Source organism: Oryx dammah, unplaced genomic scaffold, assembly GCF_014754425.2.
Source record: "Oryx dammah isolate SB20612 unplaced genomic scaffold, SCBI_Odam_1.1 HiC_scaffold_27, whole genome shotgun sequence".
In the NCBI taxonomy this organism is placed as follows: domain Eukaryota; kingdom Metazoa; phylum Chordata; class Mammalia; order Artiodactyla; family Bovidae; genus Oryx; species Oryx dammah.
The window spans coordinates 8,943,448-8,965,214 of NW_024070211.1; the positions used below are offsets into that span (position 1 = coordinate 8,943,448).

General features: G+C 53.7%; 1 protein-coding gene across 1 annotated transcript; it reads left to right on the top strand.

Moving 5' to 3' along the window:
- The first annotated feature begins 3,361 nt into the window (after positions 1-3,361).
- EXTL1 (exostosin like glycosyltransferase 1) lies at positions 3,362-20,858 on the top strand. Its single transcript, XM_040229598.1, has 11 exons — positions 3,362-4,984; positions 11,208-11,298; positions 11,590-11,697; positions 12,507-12,626; positions 13,162-13,294; positions 13,493-13,599; positions 14,656-14,745; positions 15,455-15,541; positions 16,128-16,288; positions 19,030-19,204; positions 19,392-20,858. The coding sequence occupies exons 1-11, from the start codon at positions 4,209-4,211 to the stop codon at positions 19,572-19,574; spliced, it is 2,031 nt and encodes a 676-aa protein (XP_040085532.1). The 5' UTR covers positions 3,362-4,208; the 3' UTR covers positions 19,575-20,858.
- The last annotated feature ends 909 nt before the right edge of the window (positions 20,859-21,767 follow it).

Sequence of the window (21,767 nt, forward strand, 5' to 3'; positions counted from 1 at the left end):
AGCCCCGCTGCAGGGATGGAAATAGGAGAGGCCTTCTGTATGGATGCAAGTGTGGGTGTGGGCACGAGCCAGCCAGTGTGCCCAGGGCTGGGGCCAGGGGAACTGGAACAGGATCCATATCCCCACAAACCCCTCACCAGCTGGCCTTGGCCTCCTACCCTCCCAACGCTGTCCATCATCCATTCTTTCACTCATTCAACAAGCATGTGTTGGCCATTTATTATACTAATGCTGGGGATGAGAAGGATGAATGTGATATGAATCCTAGCCTCAGAACTGAAATCCTGACCTTCTCCCCCTAATCAGCTCCCCACTCAGTTCATCTCAGTTGACAGCAGTTCCATCCTGCCTGCGGCTCAGGCTCAGGCCAAACCTCACATCTGATCCATCAGCACATTTGTTGTTTCGCCCTGGCTCAAAATAGATCCAGGATCTAACTGCTTCTTACTCCTTTCACCCATGCCACCCTGGTCCAAACCACCATCACAGCTCACCTGCCTGACTCACCTGGCCCCACGGGTCTCCCTGCTTCTGTCTCTGCTGCCAAATCAGCCTCTTGCCAAGAGTCCCAGTGGTGCTGGGAAAACAAGGTCAGACCAGGCATACGGCAGGCAGAGTCCCCACCCAGAAACTGCGCCCTGGTGGGAATGACCTTCCCCTAGAAACACCTTCCACTTACTTCCTCACCTCAAAGGTTGGCTTTTCCTGCCCTTTTTTTTTTTTTATATTTATATATTTATTTGACTCCATCACGCCTCACTTGCGGCACATGGAATCTCTTACTTGCGACATGGGAACACTTTAGTTGCGGCATGTGAAATCTAGTTCCCCGACCAGGAATCGAACCCAGGCCCCCTGCGTGGGGAGCGTGGAGTCTTAGCCACTGAACCACCAGGGAAGGCCCCACAGAACCCTGCTTTTAACATTTAGCAGTGCGGGCCCTTCCCTTCTCCAGAGCACTGTTGCCAACTATCGCATGGGGGATGTTCTTGTCTGGTTTGTTTATTGCTGATTTTCCCTCTCAGGAAAGCAAACTCCACCAGAGCAAGATTTTGTTTGCTTGGTTCACTCTCTGAGGGCCTGCGTGGCCCAGAGTAGGGGCTCATTAAGTAGCTGTAGAATGAGTGAGTGACTTGTGGGGTGACCCAGAAACAAACTGTCCCTGCCTCCACTTTTGCCATTTCCTGTCTGTCCCCACACACGAAACCACAGTGATGTCACTGCCTCGGACAGCTTTTCTGGCCCCCTGGGTTAGGCAGCCCCTGTGGGCCTTCCGTAGTCCCCTTCCCTCATCCCGCAAATCCCGTGTACTGCGACTACGACCAGAAGTAGCCAAAATAAATAAATATGTATACATTGTAAAAAAAAAAAAAAAAAGTATTTGCTGGATGAATGCATGAGTGTGCGAGCTGAATGAATGAATGAGGCACAGAGAAGGAGCGGCATGAGAACCTAAAGGAGGGCCCTAACCCAGCCAAGGAGAGTCAGGGAAGCTTCCTGTAGGAAGGGAGCTTTGCGCCAATCTCTGGAGGAGGAGGAGGAGTTAGTGGAGGAAGGTGAGAGGCAGGAGCAGCGAGTGCAAAGCCCCCTTTCTCTTGTTGCAGAAGAGAGCCTGATGCCTGTGGAAAGTCAGCGTCTCCCTTAGTTACTGACCCTGTAGTGTGAAGAGGCCAGAGTCCCCCTGTGTGGGCCATTTTGAGGACATTCTTCAGTGTGTGAATGGTGCCCCACGCCAGGCTGGCTGCCCTCTGAGGCCCTAACATTCCTGTGGTAGCTCCCTCATTGCATCAGCAGCCCTCTGAGATGAGGGGAAGGCAAGAAGGCAGGAGGCTAGGACTTCCCTGGTGGTCCAGGGGTATAGAATCCACCTTCCAATGTGGAGGTCACATCAGCAACCCTCTGAGATCAGGAGAAGGCAAGAAGGCAGGAGGCTAGGACTTCCCTGGTGGTCGAGGGGTTTAGAATCCACCTTCCAACATGGGGGACACCAGGCCAGTCCCTTGTTGGGGAACTAGGATCCCACTTGCCTTGTGGCAACCAAACCCGCATAGCAACTAGTTGGCCCTCCTGCCACCCCGCACCACAATAGAGAACCCATGTGCTGCAACGAAGATCTGATGTAGCCAAATAAATAAGTAAATATTTTGGGATACCCCCCACAGGGTAGGCCTGGCTTTTAACTAGGCTACGGTCTTAAAGTGGATATTATTACTCCCTCCCTAGAGAATCAGAGACAGAGGCCCAACATTGTCCAGCCAGTAAGAGACAGAAACAGAGGCCACTCCAGGTCAGACTGGGGCTCCTGGCAGCCAGCCTGTCTCTCTATTACTTCAGTGACTCCTCACTGGGTGACATCACCCATTCCTGACTCCCGCCACAGAGCACAGACCCAAGAACTGAGAGGTAGAGGGTGGCTGGGGGGACCCTCAGTGGGGTGTGGATCAATGGAGTCAGGAAATGGAGCCTTCAGGAAAAAGAAAGTGCTGGTCACTTAGTCGTGTCAGACTGTTTGCAGCTCCTCTGTCCATGGAATTCTCCAGGCAAGAATCCTGGAGTGGGCTGCCATTTCCTTTCTCCATGGGATCTTCCCAACCCAGGGATCTAACTCAGCTCTCCTGCATTGCAGGCAGAGTCTCTGCCATCTGAGCCACCAGGGAAGCCCTTCACCCTCAGGAAGCACTCCACATATGGACTGGAACAAGGATCCAAGTACTACAGACCCTTCCGACAGAGCTCCAGGTAAGGGCGGACCCATGGGCCTGAGTGTAAGGTGTCAGGAAAGGTGCTGGAAAAGCTGGAGCTAGAGTTGGATTGGCAGAGAGTAAGGGTTGGGGGCTGAAGGAAGAGAGACCAATCCTGGGAATAGTTGGAAGCACCTTATCCACTATCACACACCCACCCCGCAGCCACTTGATGCCTCACTTATCTCTTCTGTTGATGGAAGGGGTTAAAACGTGGAGAGCCTGTATCCCATCTAGGAGCAAGTCCCCCAGCTGCAATGACCAGTGGGAAGCTCTAAGGACTCTAGTCAGGACCTCAAGGTTCAAATCCCACCCTGCCACTCCTTAGCAGGGTCTCCTTAGAAGATACCATCCCCTCTCTGAGTTTCACTTTGCTCATCCATAGGAAGTGACAGTGATTAAACCGTGGTCTTCTAAGGCTGAAGTGAGATAGAGGTTGGAATAGCTCAAGGCCAATCATGAGCTGTGGGCCCTGCTAATTATCATTATTAGCAATCCAGAAAACTGGTTTGGAAGGGGTTAAGTGGAAAGCTTGCCTCCCAGACAGGAGCCAATCAGAGCTGGCAGGGGAGGAGTCAGGCTGCCGCTGGGAAAGAGATCTAGATTGACCAAACACTGCCCTGAGAAGGAAGGCGAGACACAGCAGGGCTTGGGAGCCATGGGGCAGGGTCTTGGCAGGAGGTCCCCAGCCTCTGCACCCTGATAGCTCCAAGCCGAGGGTGCAGGACCAGCTGCTAGAGGTGGAGGGAGGAGGGACTGAGCTGCCTGGGCTGGGACAGAGGCAGGGTGGGAGAGGACCAGGACTTAGAGCCCTCCCAGCCCCCCAGGCAGGGGCCACCGGCTGCACTCAGGCCTTGCCCTCAGCTGACCCTGAAAGCCCACATGGGATGTAGGGTCTAATTTTAGTTCCAGCCACAGGGCCCTCAGCCCAGGAGTGCTTGCCATTGGACACAGGGTGGCCAGGCTGCTCAGGGGCTGCTCAGAAAGGGGGAGGATTGGGGAAACCAGCCCTGCTTCCATCCAGCCCTGCACCCTGGCCAAACCGCCTCATGTGGGAATCCTGACAGGTCCCCCATGGCCTGGCAGACTGCCCTCCTCTCCCTCAAGGCTAAGGTCAGGGGGTGCAGCCAGGAGGGCAGAAGGACACTGGCTTGCAGTCTGCACAGGGGTTGCATCAGCCTGAGCAGCGCCCAGGGGCAGGGGGCCTGCTGGGAAGGGCAAAAAGTGGCTTGGTTGTCCAAAGGCCAAGGAAGCAGAGACTGGATCACAAAAAGGCAGGGCCAGAGAGCGGGGTCCTCCCTGGCCCATGACTTGTGACTTGCTGTTGGATCTTGCCCTTCATAGGCCTCAGTCTTCCCATCTGTACAATGAGGGTGCTGACCTAGAAGGTGGATCCCCATCCCAGAGGCCCCCTCTGTGAACCCCTGGCTTCCCCTGCTTCCTGCAGCCCTGGCTGTGGGTGGCCACATGCAGTCATGGAGAAGAAAGTCCCTTTGGCTGGCCCTGTCGGCCTCCTGGCTCCTCATCCTGCTAAGAGTCTTCCCAGTTCTCCGCCTGGCAGAGCCTGCCAGACGCCAGGCAGGGGGCCCCCAAGGCTGGCCCCGCTGGCTGGATGCAGAGCTCCTGCAGAGTTTCTCTCAGCCTGGGGAGCTCCTGGAAGATGGCCCTCAACCTCCTCAAGCCCCCCGTGGCGGCAGCTGCTACCAGGAAGCTTGCTTTGATGCCTCGAGATGCAGAGGTGGTGGCCTCAAGGTGTTCATGTACCCGGCGCTCGGACCCATCTCTGAGACTCCGCGCAAGGTCCTGACTTCCATCGAGGGCTCCCGCTACCACACAGCCAGCGCTGCAGAGGCTTGCCTCCTCGTCCTCCTCCTCAGCTCCGACACCCCCGCTGGAGAGTGCCACCCGGCGCTCCCGCAGTGGGATGGGGGCAAGAACCATCTGGTCCTCAGTCTCCACCCCGCCCCTTGCCTCCGGATCTTCCAGCTGGGACAGGCGATGGTGGCCGAGGCCAGCCCCATGGTGGACACTTTCCGGCCCGGCTTTGACGTGGCCCTCCCGCTTCTCCCCAAAGCCCACCCTTTGCGAGGGGGGGCCCTTGGCCAGCTGCGGCAGCACAGCCCCCTCCCTGGGGTGGCCCTGATAGCCGTGGCAGAAGAGAGGGGCGGGTGGCGCACGGCGGGCACCAACTTCTCTGCCTGCCCCTGGGATGGACGCTGTGAGCAGGACCATGGACCCAAGCAGTAAGTGGACTTCTCCCCTCGGGGGCTGGATGGGAGGGGTCTGTGGTGGAAGTGAGCCCAGGAGCCGGGGTAGGATTGAGATGGGCAAATTTAGACCTCAGCTGCAGCAGGAGGGAATTGGGTTAGATAACAGAGAACACGACCACCAAGATGGTGATCTGCTACAAGGGGTATTCAAGGCAGATTTTGGACTTTTTTCTTGGGGATCTTTAAAAGCATAAAATGTGACTCACTCCTATTTACTCTTCTTTTATGCCAATCCCTCCTTCCCTAACATTTTATTTAACATACAAGTCTATAGTGCTTACTGTGTGCCTGTGCTAGTCACTCAGTCGTCAACTCTTTGAGACCCCATGGACTGTAGCCTGCCAGCCTCCTCTGTCCATGGAATTCTGCAGGCAAAAATACGGGAGGGGGTAGTCATTCCCTTCTCCAGGGAATCTTCCTGACCCAGGGATTGAACCCGGGTCTCTTGCCTTGCAGGCAGATTCTTTACCATTTGAGCTACCAGAGAAGTCCCAGTATGTGCTACGCACATTTTATAAATGATTATCATAAAATAATACTAATCTCTATTCTTTTAAGTATTGGTGTACCAGACACTAAAGCCCAGAGAGGTTAAATAAGTTTCCTGAGGCCACCCAGCCAGAAAGAGTACAGCTAGTATTTTAATCTAGGGTTGCATGGCTCCAAAGCCTTCAGCATTAGAGTTCTGGGTTTGCTTATGATCAATTCTGTAACATACCTCTGGGCCATGATCACAGATGGAAGCTGCTCCTATGTCTCATTTTGGGGATTAACCTCTAGCCTTTGGCTATAGCAAATATGGATAAAGTCAGACCTGCAAAAGCATTCCCACCAGTGAGAGTGTCTGAATACATACAAGGGACATGGGAACCCATGGGGACATGGAGAACTCATTCAAAAATGTCTCTACCTGGGCTAGTTGGGGTGATACATCTCAGGTGGTAAAGCAGTTAACCCCTAAGCACTAATCCCTCTGCACCCCCTGGAAGCCAGCAATATCCACAGGCTGGCTGGGCAGACTGGAGTTGGAACCTGTTACTCTAGAATCCTTCTCTTGTCCCCTGTATCAGATATCTCCCTGTTCTTTGCTAGAACAACATGGCTTATTCTGAGCTCCACTTCCCTCCCAGGAATTCTTCACGTGGCCAAGCTCCATTTTTGCCTCTGCCTGGGGCTTCTGGGGCTTCTCTCAGCCACAGGGCTCTTGTGGGAATGGAATCTCTCTACCTCCCAAAGGCATGTGGCCTCCAGGGAGCCCCGCAGCCAGGTTAGGAACAGCAGACCTGTCCCTCAGTCCCCATGGCCCTTCTGCCAGGACCCATCCCTAGCAGGCATCTTCTGGACCGCACCTGAAGTGCTGGGGATCCCCCCAGGCACCTCAAGCTCCAAATTCAGACAGAGCTGACCTTTGGTGACTCCACTCACTTGCCTGGCCTTACTTCTGATTAGACACTTAGCCATTCTTAGTTACAGGAAGTTCTTTCAGCTGACTTTCAGTTCAGTTCAGTTCAGTCGCTCAGTTGTGTCCGACTCTTTGCGACCCCATGAATCACAGCACGCCAGGCCTCCCTGTCCATAACCATCTCCCGGAGTTCACCCAGACTCACGTCCATCGAGTCAGTGATGCCATCCAGCCATCTCATCCTCTGTTGTCCCCTTCTCCTCCTGCCCCCAATCCCTCCCAGCATCAGAGTCTTTTCCAATGAGTCAACTCTTCTCATGAGGTAGCCAAAGTACTGGAGCTTCAGCTTTAGCATCATTCCTTCCAAAGAAATCCCAGGGCTGATCTCCTTCAGAATGGACTGGTTGGATTTCCTTGCAGTCCAAGGGACTCTCAAGAGTCTTCTCCAACACCACAGTTCAAAAGCATCAGTTCTTTGGTGCTCAGCCTTCTTCACAGTCCAACTCTCACATCCATACATGACCACAGGAAAAACCATAGCCTTAACTAGATGGACCTTTGTTGGCAAAATAATGTCTCTGCTTTTGAATATGCTATCTAGGTTGGTCATAACTTTTCTTCCAAGGAGTAAGCGTCTTTTAATTTCATGGCTGCAGTCACCATCTGCAGTGATTTTGGAGCCCCCCAAAATAAAGTCTGACACTGTTTCTACTGTTTCCCCATCTATTTCCCATGAAGTGATGGGACCGCATGCCATGATCTTAGTTTTCTGAATGTTGAGCTTTAGGCCAACTTTTTCACTCTCCACTTTCACTTTCATCAAGAGGCTTTTGAGTTCCTCTTCACTTTCTGCCATAAGGGTGGTGTCATCTGCATATCTGAGGTTATTGATATTTCTCCTGGCAATCTTGATTCCAGCTTGTGTTTCTTCCAGTCCAGTGTTTCTCACGATGTGCTCTGCATATGTTAAATAAGCAGGGTGACAGTATACAGCCTTGACGTACTCCTCTTCCTATTTGGAACCAGTCTGTTGTTCCATGTCCAGTTCTAACTGTTGCTTCCTGACCTGCATACAGATTTCTCAAGAAGCAGGTCAGGTGGTCTGGTATTCCCATCTCTTTCAGAATTTTCCACAGTTTAGTGACTGCTAAATGCTGTCAGTTACTGGTGAATCTGAAAGGTATTTTAGCCTGAATTTTGAGAAACTGAAACTTGGGGAGTGCACACGATAGGTAGGAGCTCACTAAATGTTTACTGATTGAATCCAGACTGGCCAGAACTTAATAGCTGTGGGCCACCGTCTGAGTTGCCTTTTTGATAGTTTATTTCCAAGGTGTCATGCCTGGCAGCCTCCAACTGTCCCCGGAACTTCAAGCAGTTCTGTGTTTGGCCTTCACCCACTTGCAGGAATCAGGACTTGTAATCTCTGGAGTAGCTGGGGCCTCAGTTTCCCTGTAGTGCCAGGTAGCTGTCTGAACAGCAGTCAAGTATAGGGACAGAGAGAAGGAGGCCCGCAGCCGTGGGCCGGCCCCCGGAAGGTGGCCTGAATAAACAAGTGCTGGCCAGAGAAAGCGGCGATTCACGTCCCTGCCACTGGCCCACATTTACCCCGCTGGGGGTGGGGGGAAGGGCGAAAGGGAGCATTTTGGGAGAGCCCGCTCTCTGGGGCGGGTGCTGTGCCAGCCATGGCTAATTCTCTCAAGCACCTTTCAAGGGAGGTGTTACTATCCCCATTTCAGGGAACAGGAAACTGAGGCTCAGAGAGGTGGAGGGAGCCAGCCAAGGGCCTTTGGTGACAAGCTCCTTGGTTCACCAGGGCCTCCCTCACTGCTCTGACCCGGCACTTACCAGCTGCAGAGTTTGAGATTAAACCACACATTTCTGGCTCCAAAGCGCATATTTTTCCACCTTCGTTGAACAGTCTCCTGTTGCTTTGGAATAAGCCTCTAACAGTTTAAATTGTTATTTATTTACTTTTATGAATAGGGGATTCATTCACACGGTACGAAATTCCAAAGGCACAAAAGGGTGTACAGTAGTAACTCCCTGCCATTCCTGTCTCCGGCCACCCAGTTTTCCTTCCTGGAGCTAAACACCATTGCTAGTCTCTCTTGTGTCTTTTCTGAAGTACTCTCTGTGGATATAACCGTGCCTAGGTTCTTCCCTGCTTTTTTTTTTAAACATAAATTTAATGCATGTTTTAAGATCCCCTGCCCTGTCGCCACTGGGCCCAGGAGGTGCAGTGCCTAGGGCCCATGATATTGTAGGAGCTCATGAAACTGTTTTCATTTCTTTGAAAATCAGAAGGAAAAAAGAAATGAACTTTTGAATAGAAGAAAATCCTTTAATATATTAGTATGTTCATTTTTATACCAACACAGTTGTCGAATATAATTTTTATAATATTTTTATGGTTGAGAGGCTGCAAAGGCCAGAGCCTAGGGCATTGCAAATTGCAATGCAGCCCTGCCTGGGGCCATGGGCGGAGTCATCTCATCAGCAGCCTTGGGCACTGAGGCCCCAAGTCCATGGCAAACACTTTACAGAGTCACAGATGATCAGCAGTCACCATGACATCCCTTCTACAACACACACACACACACACACACACACACACACACACACACACACACGCACACACACATGCCATGCAGTGCTCAACCAGCCTCTGATAGGGAACTTGACACCTCCCAAGGCCACCCACTGACTACTCTTAGCCAGCTCCATTACTAGAATTTGTGCCAAAACCGACCTTTCAGACCTTTGGTCCATTGGTACTGAGTCTCCCCTCTGTTGCACACTGAGTGCCCATTCTCTGCGGGGTTCTCTGCTTGGCCCTGGGGATATTGGCTGAAGGAGGCACAGCCCCAACCCTCAAGTAGCTTGGTCTTATTAGAGAGACAGGCAAGTCCCTGGTTATGATAGACACTGTTAAGCAGAGAGAGGCTGGGCAAGCTGCCTGCCTGGCTCCTCTACTTCAGAGCTGTGGAACCCCTTTAGGCCTCAGTTTCCTCATCTGTAAAATGGAGCATACATATACCTCTCATCTCATAGCGTTGCTGTGAGAATGAAGTGAGTCTAAGTACTTAAAGCACTTAGAACAAAGGACATGCTCAGTGAAAGTTAGCTCAGTTCATTACTTCTTCAGGGCACAGAGAGGCTGTGGGAGCAGAGAGGAAGTTACCATCTCTGGAGAGACCATGGAGGGCTTCCCAGAGGAGGTGATATTTGAACTTTACACATTAAGACTGAGTAGGGGGAACTCTTCAGGCTGCAAGGCAGGGAAGGGTGCTTCAGGCTGAGGAAGAAGGATGTGTACACACACAGAGGGGACAGTGGAGGTTAACGAGGACTGACTGGTACAGTTTATTCAGTAAGTTATCTGGCTCTGGTTTCTCCGTAGCCTTCAGCTTAGGAGTTTTCAGTCCTTTAGGGGTTTATTGAGGAGGAAGAGAGGACTGTGGTTGGCTGGCGCCATGGCTTTTAGTGAGATGGAGGGTGTCCTGTTTTTAACTTGCGGCTTCTTCCAGGAGAAGCCTGATGGACACCTGAGCATCAGATAAAGAAAGCAGGGTCCACTGGGAGACGCCTGGGCAGCAGCTCCGGGGTAGTCCAGATAACCCAGGGTCAGGGGTCAGCACACCTTGGTTCTAGTTCCAGCAGAGCCCCCACCCTTTCTGAGACCCTGAGCCAGTCTTCTGGCTCTCTGAGACTCAGTCTCCCCATCTGTTCAAGGAAGGTTGGTCCAGAGGCTAACTACTCCTAGGATTGCTTCCTGAAAGTTGAGACTCAGGACCAGACAGGCTGTAGGTGAAAAGGGTCCTGGGATCCTCTCGGCCCTACTCCTCAGTCCCACTCAGAGCAGGTCTATGGGCCCCAGAGTCGTGTGCACACCCGTGTTTGCACATACACACACACCACACCATACACACACACACACACACCACACACACCCCATAGCCCAGAGCCCAGTGTCCTGTGCACACCCATGCATGCATGTGTGCATACACACATCACACCACACACACACCCCATAGCCCGGAGTCCTGTGCACACACATGCACACACACATACCCGCACACACACACACACAAACACCCCGTAGCCAGGTCCTGGCACCCCTTCCCTGGCTGGGCAGTCCCAGGGTAGGTAGTGGCTCTGAGGAGGCTGTGACTCCTACCCCGCCCCTCACAGACACGCAGCCTGAGGGTGGCCCTGGGCCTGGGGGGAGGGGAAGGGGAGGAACAGAGGAGGCCTGTCCTCTGGGCGAGGGGGCCTCTCTGGGCAGCTGCTTCCTGTGTGGTTCCAGGCTGGGGGCCCAGCCCACCTTCGGACAGAAGAGCCTTTCATGGGCCTGGGCTCTGAGGATGGGGGGAGAGCAGGGCATGGAGGCCACTCAGGTGAGGGGTGCCCAGAAGTCTGCGTGTGGTGAGTGGTGGGAGGGCAAATGCGTATGTACGTGCCCAAGTCAGTGGAAACAGCAGCTAGGTGGCCTCCCATTTTCCAAATGAGCAAACCATGGTCCAGAGCAGAGAAGGGAGGTGCCTAATCCTGAGGGCAGCGGCAGAAAGCTTGAGCTCCGGGTTCCTGCCCACTGCCTCAGCAGTGGGACGGGGACAGTGTGTGGCTGTGTGCATGCAAGAATGTTAAAATATGAGAACATGACGGTGGGCTTGCACATTGTGAATTTGGGAGTGTTAGTGTGGAGGGCTGGGGGTGCGCATCAAGGGAGCTGCGGTGGGGGCAGCTGTCTTAGGCTTTCTATGTGCAGGACCCCTTCCTGTGCCTCTTTAGGACCCACCCCGGGGCGACGCTACCCAATGCTACCTTCTGCCTCATCCCTGGCCACAGTCCTGATGCCTTGCACTTCCTTCAAGCCTTGCAGGTACAACCCGGATGGGGGCACCTCCCCAGCCCTCTCCCACCACACTCCTGAACTGGAAGGATAGTCTAAGCCCAGACCAGTGGGAAAGGGCGGTGAGCTGCCCACTCCTTTACTCTGAGACTCAGGTGTGTCTCCAGCCATATTCACTGCACCCCATGCAGAACAACACCCCATCCCCAGAAAAATGCCACTTTTCTCTCCTCTTTACCCCTTGCCCCCAGTGCAGCAGAGAGGAGGGGAGAGTGTATGCAGGTTGGGACTGGGCTCCCCAGTGACCCCCCTACCCCCCAGGCTGGCTGCATTCCTGTGCTTCTCAGCCCTCGCTGGGAGCTGCCTTTCTCGGAAGTCATCGATTGGACCAAGGCGGCCGTTGTAGCTGACGAGAGGCTCCCACTTCAGGTAGCTCAGGGCCCTGCCTGTGGGGTGGAGACTGGACTCGGGACATGGGGGGACCCCGGGATCCTAGCCCTCACTCCTATCCTCCATTTATGTATATTGATGACTTTAACCCCAGCCCTAAGCCTCTGGGGTTCTGAGAGCAAGTCCTCAGCCTCTTTCAGCCTCAGTTCCCCCATCTGTACAATGGGATAAGTTAGACTAGATGATCTCCATGGGCCCAATCCCACCGGTCCATGACTGCTTAAGTACCTAGCTTAAGGAAAAGTCACCAAAAAATCCAAAATCTGAGCGCCTACATGGAGCTTGGAGTGGGAAAGCAAAACGCTCAGTGATTTTCCCGTCTGATGAAACTAACTTTGCCCATCTCTGAAAAATATAAACGTAAGCCTCGAATCTCCTGAGAAGTGGAGAACAGGGCAAGAAGCTAACAGGAATAGCTTCCTTCCACTGAGCCTCTGCAATGTGCTAAACACTTAATATCTATCGGCTAATTTAATCCTTGCAACCACCGTATGAGGCCAGGACTATCTGTCCACTTTACAGATGAGGAAACAGACTCAGAGAGGTTAAGTGCTTCGTCCCCAGTCACACAGTTACTAAGTGGCATTTAAACTCAGCTCTGTGTGACCCTTGAACATTTGATTGCTAAATTACCTGGGATTTTGCCAAGGATGACAGCTGCCAACCCACGTAGAGAGCCATGGGGAGCCAACTTCTGGTTCCAGACCCGCACCCTAGGTTGTCCCCACACCAGGTGAGTCAGAGCCTGCTAGGGCCCCATGCTTCCTCCTTTCTCCCTCTGGCCCCAGGTCCTGGCTGCCCTCCAGGAGATGCCCCTCACACGGGTCCTTGCCCTGCGTCAGCAGGCCCAGTTTCTGTGGGATGCGTACTTCTCCTCCGTGGAGAAAGTCATCCATACCACTCTGGAGGTGAGGGGGACTCCCTCGAGGGGGACTCGGATGCCTGGCTCCACCCCATCCCTGTCCCCTCGCCATGCTCCTCTCTTCAAACACCTCCTCTGCCCTGGTGCTTAGGCTTCCCCCTTGAAGATGCTTCTGGGAAGAATCTGAGGCTTGGCTCCGAGCTCCTGAATGAGCTCCTTCTCCGGTCTTGGCCCAGTCTCCCCCTGTCTAGAGCGACATCTGTAGCAAGCAGATTTCTAAGCATGCGCCAGCTCCAGCTGATGGGCCTTGGTTGCCTGGGGCTTGTGTTGGGAGGGATTCTAGTTCCGGAAAGAACCTCATGGCCTGTTCGTGGTGTCTGCCATGAGTGCAGACAGCATCAGGCAGTGACCCCTACTCTGGACTCTGAACCCTGCTGTCCCCAGCCATCTGGTGATGCAGATGCTGCCCTCCCCGATTCCTGGAGAGGGTGGTGTGGGGCTGCACCGGGTCCTCGCTTCCTCAGGCCCCGCCCACCGTCACACTGGCCATGCCCTCTGCCCAGCCTTCTCTCCTTATGCAGATTATTCAGGACCGAATCTCTGGAGCATCTGCTCACCCCTCGCTCCTGTGGAACAGCCCCCCAGGGGCACTCCTGGCCCTGTCCACTTTCTCCACAAGCCCCTCGGACTTCCCCTTCTACCACCTACAACAAGGTGAGTGCCCTAGGGATGGGACAACTTGAAGTCCCCTCGTCAACTCACCCCAAGTCTGCCCCCGCTTCAACCCTAAGGTCCCACCAAGCCCCTCTCCAAATCCCCGACCCCTCCCGGCTCCCCAGGTTCCCAACTCAGGTCATTCTCCAGGGGGTTCTGTTCCCTCCCACCCTAACAGCCTGTGTCTCATTCCTCCAGGCTCTCGTCCTCTGGGCAGGTTCAGTGCCCTGATTTGGGTGGGGGCTCCAGGCCAGCCCCCGCTGAAGCTCATCCAGGCGGTGGCAGGCGCCCAGCACTGTGCTCAGGTCTGCCCCCTTGCCAGCTGGGGTGCTTGGATCCAGAGTAGGGGCAAGGAACAGGGTGGAGCCCTTGAAGACATCTGGATACCAAGGATAACCACACATTGTGGGAGAGCCGTGGGAAGGATTTTCAAGTACCATTGCTGCCTTCCTCTTTCAGTTCCAAGTTTCTGCCTAGGTCCTTCCCTCCACCTCCATCCCCTCTTCCCTCATGGAAACTGATGAAGCCCCCTGAAAAACAGGCACCTCTTGGGAGGTTGAAGTAAACATGAAGTGAAAGAAAGTGAAGTCGCTCAGTCGTGTCCGACTCTTTGCGACCCCATGGACACCAGGCTCCTCCATCCATGGGATTTTCTAAGCAAGAGTACTGGAGTGGGTTGCCATTTCCTTCTCCAGGGAGTCTTCCTGACCCAGGGATCGAACCCAGGTCTCCCGCATTGTAGACAGACGCTTTACCGTCTGAGCCGCCAGGGAAGTAACCATACATGCATTCATTTGCTCATCCAGCATTTTCTGAGCACCCTGGGCTTGATGCTGAGGATGCAGAGAAAAAGCAGGAAAGGATTCTGCCCCAGATTCATATTTAGTTGGCATCTCCCAGAACACAGACTGTCAAGTGTCACTCCAGAGAAACCAGATAGGCTCTTGAGAGTACTTGAAAAGGAAATAAGCAGTTTGTTCAGCCAGAGCACAGATGGAGCAGCTTCAAAGATGGGACACTTGAGCTGGGCTGGGAATAATAAAAGAGCAAGAGGAAGAGAATGAAAACCTTCGAGAAAAGATGGGGATGGGGTCAGGGTCCAGGCTAGGTGTGACCTGAGCTCTAACGCTACAGATAGCTACCTGTGCGTTACTGGAATTCATGCCTTCCAGAAACCCAGAGGCAAAAACAGGACAGCCATGAATGCACCTTGGATCCAACTAAATTTCTTCCAAAGTCACCTACAACAGTGGCTCCCCTAAACTTCTTCCACCCTGAGAAAGAGTATTCCTGGGACACCCCCCACCACCACCACCTTCTGCCCCAGACTTCAGTTCATCCTCCCCCGTCTTTCCTTCTAGATCTTGGTTCTCTGGAGCAGTAAGAAGCCACCCCCACCCAGGTGGCCTGAGACAGCAGTGCCCTTGACAGTCCTTGATGGGCACAGGAAGGTGAGGATGGGGAGGGGCACAGGAAGGGCAGAAGGCTGGGATCTGGGGAACACACACACGGCAGGGTTGACTTGGACCTGAGCTGGACTTCAAGTTGGGCCTGGAGAAATCATACCATGGGTTTCAGCTGCAGGCCTAATAGAAATGATTCTCTTCCATCCTTGTGAATTGTACTGCCAGAGAACCAAGTTTTGTGTGATAAGGGAAGGCAGAGGGACTACCTTGCTGTCTCAGGTAAGGGAGAGAGGGGAAACTTGGACAGGTGGCAGCATTTGGGGCGGGGGTGGGGATGGGGCAGGAGGCTTCCGAGAATCTGGGTTGGTGTAACACAGCCGCTTGCTGTGCCATCTTGGGCAAGCCCATCTCTCTGAACCTGTCTCTTTGAAACAAAGGATGTTTAACAACCCCTTCCAGGGTTAAGGTGAGCATCTGATGTGCCACTAGAGGAATCCTGAAATGTCAAACCTGGAAGGAACCTAGACACCAATGGCCCCATTTAACCAAAGGGCAGACTGAAATCCACAGAGGGAAAGCGAGGTCCTCGGGTCCGAGTTCCTTGCAGACTTGTTTTCACGGCTCTTCCTTTTACACTATGCCTGCAGGGGGTAGCGAGGGTGGGGATCCTGCTTAGCAGATATTCAGATTCTCACCGTGGGAGCCTGGGGAGGGGTCCCACAGCTGAGTTGCCCTACATCCCGTCCCCCTGCAGGCCAGTGACCGCTTCCTCCCGTACAGCGCCATCAACACTGATGCCATCCTGAGCCTGGACGCCCACAGCAGTCTTTCCACAAGTGAGGTGAGGACCCCCCAAGAGGACCCCTGTGTGGGTCCTGGCAGCCCCTCAGAGTCTGGGAGCTGGGATGATCAAAGATCAAGAGGTCTAGCCTCCTGCTTTAGACATCACCCAGGTGAGCCATCAGCCCCCTCCTTAGAAGTCCAACAGAAGCTTTCCACAGATTCTTTGGGCTTTCCTGGTGGCTCAGATGGTAAAGAATCTGCCTTCAATGCAGGAGACCCTGGTTCAACCCCTGGGTCAGGAAGATCCCCTGGAGAAGGGAATGGCTACCCACTCCAGTATTCTTGCCTGGAGAATTCCATGGACAGAGGAGCCTGGCGGGCTACAGTCCATGGGGTTGCAAAGGATCGAACACAACTGAGCAACTTTCACTTCACAGACTCTCTGAAGATATGTTCAGTTCCCAGCTGCAAAGCACTGTTTCTATTTCCCAGTTGGGGAGTTCCTAAGCAACCCCTGGACATGTTCAGGCTGCCATCTCCTCTCCCCTGAGTCCCCTCAGTCGGGCTGGCCTTGACTCCATGTCTCCGATGTTCCTGGCTCGGCAGAAAGTCCTTCCTCACACCTCACTTAAATGTCTCCCCAGGTGGACTTCGCTTTCATGGTATGGCAGAGCTTCCCGGAGCGGATGGTCGGCTTTCTCACGTGGAGCCACTTCTGGGATGAGGCCCAGGGGGGCTGGGGCTACACTGGCGAGAAGGCCAATGAATTCTCCATGGTTCTCACCTCAGCTGCCTTCTACCACAGGTACCGATGGTAACGCTGGAACTGGACTCAGAGACCCCCCTCTTTGAACCAGGAGCAGGGTGGTATGGGAGTGGACACATACAGCCAGCATATAGCCCAGAGATCCAGATTCAAGGCCACTTCCCAGTGCTGTGATGGGCAAGTCTCCCCACCTCTCTTGAGGTTCAGTTTCCTCATTTGTAAAGTGTACTCACCTCACAGGGCTGGTGTGACCATCAAATAAGAAATGGACATGAAGTCCTTCGCACACAGATAGTCAACCAAAGGCAGCTAGTGGTATTTTAAGCAGAGCCATGCAGAGGCCATGGACAGGGTTTGGATTTGGGGGAGGTGTGGTAAATCCACAGCCTCCCTGAAGCTACTCTTCGGGCTGCCATCTTTGAAGGCCTGAGAACCAGCTGATCCTTTCCTCCTTCTCACTCTGCCTGAATTCAGACTCAGAGCCCAGGGGAGGGGGCCCCACGGAGCCTGAGGGAAAGGAAAGTTCAGTTCAGTTCAGTCACTCAGTCATGTCCAACTCTGTGACCCCATGGACTGCAGCACGCCAGGCTTCTCTGTCCATCACCATCTCCCAGAGCTTGCTCAAACTCATGTCCATTGAGTCGGTGATGCCATCCAACCATCTCAACCTGTCGTCCCCTTCTCCTACTGCCTTCAATCTTTCCCAGCATCAGGGTCTTTTCAAATGAGTCAGTTCTTCACATCAGGTGGCCAAAGTACTGGAGTTTCAGCTTCAGCACCAGTCCTTCCAATGAATATTCAGGACTGATTTCCTTTAGGATTGACTGGTTTGATCTCCTTGCTGTCCAAGGGACTCTCAAGAGTCTTCTCCCAACACCACAGTTCAAAAGCATCAGTTCTTCGGTGCTCAGCTTTCTTTATAGTCCAACTCTCACATCCATACATGACTACTGGAAAAACCATACCTTTGACTAGATGGACCTTTGTTGGCAAAGTGATGTCTCTGCTTTTTAATATGCTGTCTAGCTTGGTCATAAGTGTTCTTCTAAGGAGAAAGTATCTTTCAATTTCATGGCTGCAGTCACCATCTGCAGTGATTTTGGAGCCCAATAAAATAGTCTCTCACTGTTTCCATTGTTTCCATCTGTTTGCCATGAAGTGATGGGACCAGATGCCATGATCTTAGTTTTTTGAATATTGAGTTTTAAGCCAGCTTTTTCACTCTCCTCTTTCACTTTCATCAAGAGGCCCTTTAGTTCTGCTTTGCTTTCTGCCATAAGGATGGTATCATTTGCATATCTGAGGTTATTGATATTTCTCCCGGCAATCTTGATTCCAGCTTGTGCTTCATCCAGCCTGGCATTTTGCATGAAGTACTCTGCATGTAAGTTAAATAAGCAGGGTAACAATATACAGCCTTGACATACTCCTTTCCCAATCTGGAACCAATCCATTGTTCCATGTCCGATTCTAACTGTTGCTTCTTGACCTGGAAACTTCCTGAGATTTCTCAGGAGGCAGGGAAGGTGGTCTGGTATTCCCATCTCTTTCAGAATTTTCCAGTTTGTTGTAATCCACACAGTCAAAGGCTTTAGTGTAGTCAATAAAGCAGAAGTAGATGTTTTTCTGGAACTCTTTTGCTTTTTCTATGATCCAACAGATGTTGGCAATTTGATCTCTAATTCCTCTGTCTTTTCTAAATCCAGCTTGAACATCTGGAAATTCTTGGTTCACATACTGTTGAAGCCTGGTATGGAGAATTTGGGGCATTACTTTGCTAGTGTGTGAGATGAGTGCAACTGTACAGTAGTTTGAACATTCTTTGGCATTGCCTTTCTTGGGGATTGGAATGAAAACTGACCTTTTCCAGTCCTGTGGCCACTGCTGAGTTTTCCAAATTTGCTGGCATATTGAGTGCAACACTTTCACAGCATCATCTTTTAGGATTTGAAATGGCTCAACTGGAATTCCATCACCTCCACTAGCTTTGTTCATAGTGATGCTTCCTAAGGTCGGCTTCACTTTGGACCCCAGGATGTCTGGCTCTAGGTGAGTGATCACACTATCATGGTTATCTGGGTCATTAAAATCTTTTGTGTATAGTTCTGCTGTGTCGGAGAAGGCAATGACACCCCACTCCAGTACTCTTGCCTGGAAAATCCCATGGATGGAGGAGCCTGGTAGGCTGTAGTCCATGGGGTCGCTAAGAGTTGGACACAACTGAGCGATTCCCCTTTTCTATTTCTGTTAGGTCCATACCATTTCTGTCCTTTATTGAGCCCATCTTTGCCTGAAATGTTCCCTTGTTATCTCTAATTTTCTTGAAGCGATCTCTACCTTTTCCCATTCTATTGTTTTCTCTATTTCTTTGCACTGATCACTTCCTTATCTCTCCTTGCTATTCTTTGGAACTCTGCATTCAAGATGGGTATAGCGTTCCCTTTCTCCTTTGCCTTTAGCTTCTCTTCTTTTCTCAGCTATTTGTAAGGCCTCCTCAGACAACCATTTTGCCTTTCTGCATTTCTTTTTTCTTTTGCATTTCATTTCACTATTGGCTGCAGAGAAGCCACAGGGTACAGAGTAGTGGAGAGCAGAGCATACACAGGATGGGAGCTCCTGGAGGCAGCCAGGGCTCAGAAAAGGGTGCAAGACTTTCACAAGAAGCTTAGGAATTGGGGTCAATGGGAGAGTGAGGCCAGGAGGGAGAAGAATTCGGCCTTGGGCGGGGGGGGGGGCGGGAATCTGGCTGCAGCCTCTCCTATTCCTCTCCTCTCACCCAGGTATTACCACACCCTCTTCACCCACTCCCTGCCCAAGGCTCTGAGGACTCTGGCAGATGAGTCACCCCCCTGTGTGGATGTCCTGATGAACTTTCTAGTAGCAGCCGTCACCAAGTTGCCGCCTATCAAGGTGCCCTATGGGCCGTGGCATCAGGAGGCCAGACCTCCTCCACTGGTGAGGGTCCAGGGACGTGGTCGGCGCTGGGAGGGCCCTGGCTAGGGAAGCCAGGCTGTCTAACCCGAATCCTCTGTGCTGCACGGGATGGGCGGGGGGGGGGGGGGGGGGGGGGGAGGGGCGGCAGGGCGGGGTTCCAAGTAAGAGAAGCCCCCCCGCCCCAACACATTCCTCTGCCCGCTCTTAGGCACCTGGGGGTCCGCGGTTCGGAGCGGAGCCTCAGCTGGCCGCCCAGGACTGCCTCAACCAGATGGCGGCAGGGTTCGGCCACATGCCCCTAGTGTCCTCGCGCCTCCGTCTAGACCCAGTGCTTTTCAAGGACCCGGTGTCCGTGTTGCGTAAGAAGTATCGCAGCCTGGAGAAGCCCTAGGAAGAACCAACCAGCTGAGACCCTGGCCCGGCTCCCAGGGGGCGCTGCAACCTGCCCGGGGTTGGGGGCGGGGATGCAGCTGCAGTCCCCTCCCCTGGAATATCTGGAGACCCAATCCAGGCTGCCGGTGAGCCCAACACGGCCGATCCCGATTGGCCAGCAACAGCCTCGCCCCCTGCTCCCGCCCAGGGGCAGTTCCCACGTGCTGGGCGCTACCTCTGCCGCCTGGCCTCTGCCTTCGCAGACCCTTTACCTGGAATGCCTTCTCGGCTTCTCTGCCGAGCTAACATCTGCTTCTCTTTCAGGTCCTCGCCTCCTCCACGAACCTGCCTGACCCCCACCCCGCCCCGATCCTCTGCGCTTTCACAGCCGGTGTGTCCTGTAGTCCCCTTATTCATGATGCCTTGCACAGGTACACTGTCAGGCCCCCGGGAGGGCCGGGCCGTGGCCTCCTCTCTCTGGCCTGGCAGGTACGCCACAAATATCTGACGATCAGATAGACATCAGCTACGTGCCTGGGCCCTGTGCCGACAGTGGGCGGGGGCGTGGACAAGGTGTGCAGAGTGAACTCCACACCTACACCCCGGGAGGCATCTTTGCCGCAGGTTCCTGGCTTGCTGGGCACAATCCTGGAGCCTCAGGGATGGAGCAAAGACGCGCCGGGGAGCAAGTTTCAGGGCTTCCTTCTCCACCGGGCGGAGCAGAGTTGGGAGGGGAGGAGGTGGGCACGCCGGTGGCCCCTCGGGCCCCCTCGGCTCAGGCACTGCCGTCGTCCCGCACTATCAGCCTCGTCCATTAGAGGTCAGCACCGAGCCGCGCTTCCTATTCCGGGACCGAGTGAAAGTCACTCAGTCTTGTCCGACTCTTTGCGATCCCATGGGCTATACAGTCCATGGAATTCTCCAGGCCAGAATACTGGAGTGGGTAGCCTTTCCTTCTCCAGGGTGTCTTTCCAATCCAGGGATCGAACCCAGGTCTCCTGCATTGCAGGCGGATCCAGGACCGAGAAGGGAGTTCTAAACGCCTGCTGGGTGGGATTAGCGGGTGCGGGGTCTTGGAGGTTGGTTGGTGGTGCCCAGTTTGATGTCTGAAAGCTGGTTTGGCCCATACACTTTGGACTAAGAAGGGGCCGTTTCTAGGTGGGCTGAGTGGTAGCAGAGGCGGTCCCCAGGGCCCTGGTAGTGAGAGTAGAGTTGGGGAGGGGACTCTGGGTCCTCCTGGGCTCACCCACCTGGAACTGGAATTATCACTTCCGAAATAAAAGCGCGTGTCCTTGCTGCCTCACGCTCAGGCTATAAATACCTCCACAGCAGCTGCACGGGGGAGGGGGACTCAGGTCTCGCCTGGGATCTGGGGCCACTTTGAGAGAGAGGGACGGGGATGGTGGGTCCAAACCAGGTCCAGGGTATCGGGTGTTTTTCTGCTTTGATGGCCTCGCAGCTCTGGAAACTCCCATGACTAGTGACTAGCTTGCTGGCCAGAACATGCTGTCCCCAAGGCCACTCCAAGGCCTCCCACCTCCATCCTCCAGTTTGACCTCTGGCCCCTGGATGACTCAAGTCATCCCTGGAGCCGCTTACAGTGTGGGGGTGCTGAGAAGGCTCTCTCTCTGGGGAGCCATGGGGCTACTAGATTCTTGAGGTGGAAGGGGCACTGGGAGTTAAAGGGGAGAGGAGACAGTCTGGCCCTGAGTCAAGGACAGTGGGTGAGGAAGTACACAGCTGCGGCCCAGGCAGTCTTCCCAGGGTGGGGAGGACTCCAAGTGCCAGGCCCAGATGGGGAAAGAGGCACCTTTTCCCTCTGCACTCCTAGCTGCTGCACCCAGAATGCTGAACTGCCTTGGCAAGGCCTCACCTGTGGGCTGCCAGGCCAAAAGGCTCATACTGTACCAACATGCAGCCCAGAGCAGGTCCCCAGCCCCTGCTGTAGGGGGAGGCCTAGGGGAACGAGGCAGAAATCCCAGACCTGCCTCACACCGGCTGTGTGACTTTGGGCCAGTGACTCAACCTCTCTGAGCCTCAGTTTTCTCATCTGCAAAAAGGGAGGACAGCAATGGCTGTCTCTTGAGAGGGGTGTGCAGACTTGGCATATAGCACAGCGATCTGGGCTCTTGTGGCCTGTGATGGCTGGGGGAAGGAAGACTGGGGTGGAATGGAGCTCCATCAACCAGAAGTCTCTCTGTCTCACACACAT

What these genes read in the sequence shown, in the direction of transcription:
- EXTL1 (XM_040229598.1), top strand. Translation starts at nt 4,209, where the DNA reads ATGCAGTCATGGAGAAGAAAGTCCCTTTGGCTGGCCCTGTCGGCCTCC. An exon ending in TCCTTGATGGGCACAGGAAG is followed by an intron (nt 14,746 to 15,454) that starts GTGAGGATGGGG and finishes GTCCCCCTGCAG; the next exon opens with GCCAGTGACCGCTTCCTCCC. An exon ending in AGGCCAGACCTCCTCCACTG is followed by an intron (nt 19,205 to 19,391) that starts GTGAGGGTCCAG and finishes GCCCGCTCTTAG; the next exon opens with GCACCTGGGGGTCCGCGGTT.